General features: G+C 39.1%; 1 protein-coding gene across 1 annotated transcript; it reads left to right on the top strand.

The window, feature by feature from the left end:
- Nucleotides 1–1,427: 1,427 nt before the first annotated feature.
- Nucleotides 1,428–3,087, top strand: LOC148024708 (uncharacterized). Its single transcript, XM_087693742.1, has 2 exons — nt 1,428–2,164; nt 2,249–3,087. Exons 1-2 carry the CDS (start codon nt 1,516–1,518, stop codon nt 2,569–2,571), a joined length of 972 nt encoding a protein of 323 aa, XP_087549868.1. The 5' UTR covers nt 1,428–1,515; the 3' UTR covers nt 2,572–3,087.
- The last annotated feature ends 3,759 nt before the right edge of the window (nt 3,088–6,846 follow it).

Here is a 6,846-nt window from a genome sequence, read left to right as displayed (position 1 = left end):
CCTTAAGTTCATATAAAAGTGTTGCCTTATGGAGCGGGAAAACTCTATGCCTTCTTGTTTGTACTTGGACGTGTGACCACCGTTTATCCTTACATGCAAGGGTTCTCCAGAACTTGGACATATGCGCTTCACTTTGGGCATTGAAATTGGGATAGTTAGATGTTGCCTCATGAGCTTTTGAAAATCCATGGTTGGAACGGAGAGCAATGTGTGTGCAGGTTGTACACACACGTAGGTCAAAATTCTCAAGGCAAAACCTACGCCTAAGTTATGGTAAGGGCCTACGGGATGTCTCTATGTACCCCATATATCATGGCGAGATCCTAGAATACAGTGCAGCATCGTGTATTAGCTGATGGCGCATGCTCATCATATGGTGAGGAGACATGCATTCCTTCGTGAGAGAAGCTCCCGGGGATGCGACGTTTTACGCAACCCCAGTAAAACTTGATATCAAATCAAGTAAACCAGCTTCTCTTCGACCTGCCTTTAACATGTCGCGCTCATGAATGACTGTCCTCGCGTGAGAGATCGACCCTACGATGAACACCTTTCAACCATTTAATATAACACTTCGTTAGTGCTAATGGAAACCTTAGGGAAGTGTTAACATGATGACGTGGAGGCACGGGGCAGAGCGTTTGACACTATGCGGAACCATTTTGTTTCGACCTAGATTCACCAATCATTTGTGAATCCTAGTTCACTTGGGTGTCCGCCCATTTTATACGGTGGCTTGTCAACTGTATTGGAGTTTGAGATGGACGTTTATTGACATTGTGCATTAGAAGTAGTGCGCCGAAAGAGGACTGTTGTGCTTTCTAAGAACAAATTTTCATTGTAGTGCGAAGGTTAAGGGGCAATTCTGCTTGACTGATTTGCCGACGGAGGTTCAGTAGACCTTTTTGTTGTTTCACACTGCTGTAAAGATATTGTTAGCCCACGCACATTAGGGCTCAAAGGAATAACCACGGTAGACTCTCGCAGATACCATAGTAAGCTAAAAGGCGCAATTTGCGCACGTTTAGGTTAAAACAACCATCATAAATCTCATGACACTAATCGAACAGAAACCACCTTCACAAATTTCAAATTTACTACATGTATATCAACTTTGCAACCATCATAAATCTCAAGACACTAATTGAAAAGATTACAATAAAAACCAACCTTCACAAATTAAAAAGCTACATGTATATTCACTTTGCAGATAGACTGTGACAGATTCCCTTAGCATAAAACCTCCCTATGGTTTCAGGACTTTAAGGTACGGTTTATTGTAAATACTAGAATTTATGTCACCACCACATCAGAAATAATGAACCATGGTAGATCAGAGGGCCTACACGATGCTTCCTTCCTATGAAAGTGTGTCGATACTTGTTTTGTTTGTAAACAAGTTTTAATTCGAAGAGGGTTTGGGCTCATTGCTATAAAAGTATTGAATGGTCTAGTGAGACGACCACGAGAGAGTGAGTTCCTTTTAGTTGGGGTTGATACTCTACTGGAAGATAGATGATGGTGCAGCAGCAGCAGAGGCCTGTGTGTGTGATAACCATAGTTCAATCGGCGCCTCCTGTGTTTGTGGAGACGACACAGGCGGAGTTCCGAGCTGTCGTGCAGCGCCTCACCGGCAGCAGCAGCGCCGACCTTAACAGCAACAACCACAGAAAGAGCCGTACATTAGAATATGATAACTTCACAGATGCTACTATAAATCTCCCATCATCTCAATCCGCAATTAGCTCCACCGAATCACCAATCACTGCTCCATCCAGTGGCAGGTGCAGTCCACGTGCCTGCGCCGGAGTTCCCATCAGCATCGCAACCTCAGAAAACAGCGATTCACCTTGTGACACGCCAGACGATGCAGCAGGCTGGTGCGTAATTGTCGACGCAGATCGTGATTATAATAGTAGCAGTAGTTGTAATGCAGCGCTAGCTAGCTGCAATAAACGGATCAAGGTAGGGATGTGCTGCGCTCATGAGAGCGAAGATGGTATATTAACCCTAAATAGTATTGGGGAGCAGCAGCAGCTGGGCGGCATCGACTGCCATAGTATTGATCCTGATGTCCAAGAAAGTCATATCTCTCTTCTCAGCAATATTATTCCTGGATCATCCTCGTTAACATGCACCCCTTCTATTGCCGCTGCTACTCCAGGTATTATCACCTCTTTTCCTTCTTTACATGCACGATCGCCACCTGCTCTTTCCGCTGTATCTGCTGCCGACCCGCCGTGTGCAGTGATCAGCCGCAGCACCGGCCAACCGACTGCTGTCAGTCGTGATGACGACGACGGCGACGACGACGATTGCCCTGGGCGGTTTTACTGCGACCCTGCAAGTCTGCCCCCGCTAGTGGATTTCATGATTCCAGACGATCAGCAGCTGGAATTATTCCCTACCTCCTTATACTCTTCTTCAACTAGTCCAGCTGGGACTATAGCTACTAGTCCAGCTAGTACTATAGCTTCTAGTCCGCCGCACCCATTATACCCGCATACAGCCCCATGGGAAATTCTGAACAGCTCTTTTAGTTGGAAAGACGATGATTTTTTGTGTGTCTGAGCATGCAAGATATTGCATGTATGTTTAACGGTATTGGAGCTAACGTTCGGTGCTACTTCCAGCGTCAGGTATGACTGCCCATCCTTTGATTGACGATCAAAATGCACCTGCAAGACAAGATGAGAGAGAGAGAGAGAGATGGGTGCGTGACACTTAGAAAAAATACATAGAAACAAACGCAATGTGAAATAGTACCACATTATGGCTCTACAATTCTTTTAAACAATGTTTCGTAAAGTAAGACTTTGCGTTTGTACCATTTTTAAGGCACGAAGGTCTTTAATGAAGTTGAAAATCAAAGGGATGATCATGGCTGCTCTTTGTATTTCTATATAAGAATGGGATAAATATTTTATCACTATGCGACTATGCTAATGTCAAGAAGATGGAAAGAATGATATATATGTGGGAGAATGTATTTGAATACATGGTAATCAAGATGAGAGTAGCTATAGTTCCATGAATCATGGAAAAAGCCAAATACACTTTATCTTGTACCTTATATTGTGTATTTACCTCGAGTAAGTTATTCATGAATAAAATATCATTTTTATACATTTTTTACATATAGAAGGGTATACTATAAAGGGGTTATTCATAGATTAAATAGAAAATGATTATATTTTATTTAGGAAAAATTCATAGATAAGGATATTTTTCAATAGACCTTGAATGCACCTGATAGAGAGGATATACATATAGTAAATTTCCCGAGGTATTTACATGTCATCCAATCATGCAAAGTGATAGTGATGACTAAACATTCCTTGCATTCATGGTATAAATAACTCTCTTTAGAGATCCAAATGTCTGAAAAATTAGAAGCTCAAGTAGTATACATGGAATGACCACACATGCTTTTGGAAGTTTGCACTTTTTAAGGTGAGGAAAGTACAAAAATTTCAAGGTAGTGGAGATTCCCAAAGATCAAATGCTAGTTTTCTTTTGTTGATCTCGAATCTAGTTCTATGAGAAGATGGTTGCACCCTTTGCAATGATTGCTTAAAACTTGTCACCCATACACCATTAACACAGCTAGCTTTTCGTCTCCTATGTTGGGATATAGGGTTTCTAAGTTATCCAAAATTTTCATTTAAAATATTATCTTGTATGTCATATATCTAATTTGGTTCCCTTCTGCATATATTGACACATGACGACATACATTTGCATTTGTAGATCATGACACAAGTAAAGAGCATGATTGAATGGGATTCCCTACTCAAATAAACCATTTGCAAATGTAAATAAGAAGAACAATGATACGTAGTATATTTACTAGAACTATTATGTATTTTAGTGGGATCACTAACAATAATACTATGATAGTACTAGTACTAGTGGACCATATGAAAGCAATGGTGATAGTAGTAAGAATATGATACTAGTTGATGAAAAAGCACGAAAAGAATACACAAATTGTACCTGTCCCTACGCCTCAAGTTTTCTTTATGGAACCCATATCTATATCTCTAAAGTTCTTTATTAGGTAGCCCTCCTTACTGCTCCCTAGTTTTGAAAGTTGTACATCTCAAATTGTTTGTATATCTAGATATATCCATTTTCATCGTAGGCCCATTTCAGACTAGGACAGCATCAGCCAGGATCATTATGGTGATACCTGTCCACCTAGGTAAATGGTGAAATGTGGAGCTACATTACAAAGTTGTCTGGATACCTTAGTGGTAAAGGTGATGTGCAATAAATTGGAGGTCTAGAGTTCAAATGCCATTGCCTGCCTTTTAAAGTTTCAAGTAGATTGGTGAGAAACTAGCCTTAGTAGTCTCTATATCATATGTACACATGCACACATGCGCCTTGTATGCACATACATACCATCCCAAAAAGGTCACTTTCTCTATGTATCAAGTTGTTTCATATATGTGCATATTCACATATCGAGGAGTCCACCTTATAGAACATGCAAGATACCATGTGAGTTTAAAAGAAAGGGTATTATATTTAGTAAAATTTATAGGATTATATTTACAAAATGGATTTTTCAATTGCAATATGAAAAAATAACATAAGTTTAGTAAAGTAAAAGGGGTCATTTTAAGGATTTATAGTATGTAAACAAAGGGTATTTCTTTATACCCTTTGAACACATGTTATATAGATGATTTCTTATAGGTGGAACCCCTAGGATTCACACGCACTCCTATATGTACATGTGAATGCACACACATAGACATACCCCTTAACACATACACACACATACATCTTGCCTATTCTCTCATACATACAAAACTCTCTTGTTTTAAGTATCCTCATTAACTTCTACTTCTATGCTAATTTTTTACATTCGTTGACATGATTTTATTCTTGTTTATAGGTATGGCTTAGTCAATGTAATGAGAGGATCTTAAATCACATCAAGGATCTATTTTTGGTTCTTTTACCTTTTATTTGCATATTGTACTCCAAAGTTATTGCCTAGGCTAGTAGAATAGTATTGCCTATTATAATGATAAAACCTCAAATTGTAGCCTAATGTGTTGTACCTCCCATTGATCCCCAATGTTTGATATGGAAACATTTCTTACACTTACATAAAGATTTGAGCTCTGTATAGAGATGATTTATATTGAGTTTACCATGGAGGTAGATCTATTTGTACATTTGTCATTAATTTCACATATGAAGTCAAATTGGATCTGTGATATTTCCTCAAAATTTAAAAATTAAAATCAATGACTTGATTGTGAGGCTATTTGAATCACATCCACCAGCTTGAATCAACATAGAGTAGCACCTATTATAATTATGAGCTTGTCAAATATGGCAAGTTTCACCTTAAAATTTGACAAAATGTAATATAAGAAATCCTTTGTATGTACGCATGCTTTGGAGTCAATAGAAATAAAACATTTTCCCCCATTATGCATTGTTACTTGTGCCTCACAACTTCAAATACTTCATATATTTTAAAAGTATGTAGTGGCTTGCACCCACTCTCATAATGGAGATTGATAACTTGACCTTTGACTACTTTCTTGTGGTTAGAGCTTTACCATCACATTGTACAAAAAAGTGTTATCTAGTTGTGGCCAAGTTTGTATTTTCAAATCTATCACCCATGGATTCACATTGCGATATATTTGTGGCACCATGGAAAAGAGAAGATTTTTTTTTAATAAAAAAGGTAAGAACTACACCACTATAAGTAGAGGAAAGAATGATCCTTATTGTGATGCCAAAAAAACTCACAATTAGAAGCCAAATTTGTTGGCCCACATTTGGAGAATAAGCATTGTTACTAGCTTTAGCATGCATTAGATGCAAAGAAGCGGAAAATGTTGAGAATAGCAAATGATGCTTGCCCATAAGTGGCTTTGTATGAGAGATATGACAAAGATGTATACTCTAGTAGCTCTAGGAAGAGATGTCCAAAATCCCATATGCACAGTGAGTAAAATGGTACTATCCAAAAGCTATAAAGGCATGCACTTGTTGACACTAATTTCAATGCAATAGTACTATCATCCAATGTCACTCAAGATTGTGTTTATGAGTCCAAGTTAATCTATCTTGGAACCTAATTCACTTGAGTCACAATTCTTTATATCAATCATGTTTTATATTTATAATCTCCATCCGCCATAGCTAGCATAGCTCTAGATCCGTGTTTCTCAACATGGTATTAGAGCCATGGCTGAGCTAGGTAGCTAGTGGTGTGATTTCTTTGTCTTTGCAAGCTCTATAATTTGTCACTTTTTAATTCTCTCCTGGCACAAGTCCACTTCCATTCCAATCTCTCAAGCCTTCTTAACCTACACCTCTACAACTTTATCTCTTTGAGGCCTCTCTCAATCTGAAATTGATGCTGTGAGATGGTTTTTTGAATCTCTCTCTCTCTGGGTTGTATTTATTGCAAAATTTGAAGTTATGCAGGGGACACTCACTCGAAGGAGCCTATTTGGTCTAACATCGTCTACTTCGATCTACGTCTAGCTCAATGTGCTATCGAAGACATCCTCCTTAAGTCTTAGGCCTCCCAAATGCTAGATCCCCATGATTAGGAGCCGAGTCCATGGAGGGGGGGTTTGTAGAGAGGTCTCGCATGGGGAAAGGTGGAAAATGGAAGATTCAAACTAGATCAGAAGCCACAAACCAAGGCAACATCAAACCTATTGATCCTCTATAGCTCGAGTCACCCAATGGCTAGTTTCTCATGGAGATATTGCAGAGCCATCCCCATCTCTTCTCTGTAGTTGCCGAACAGCAAAACTAGAGAGTCTGGCAGAAGTAAGAGAGGTTGCCTATGGTTAGAAA

This window comes from Lygodium microphyllum, chromosome 15 (genome assembly GCF_053477565.2).
Source record: "Lygodium microphyllum isolate KBCC chromosome 15, Lygodium_microphyllum_v1.1.10, whole genome shotgun sequence".
In the NCBI taxonomy this organism is placed as follows: Eukaryota; Viridiplantae; Streptophyta; class Polypodiopsida; order Schizaeales; family Lygodiaceae; genus Lygodium; species Lygodium microphyllum.
Note: the sequence above shows the minus strand (reverse complement) of the source record. Positions and strands in the feature narration are given on the sequence as shown.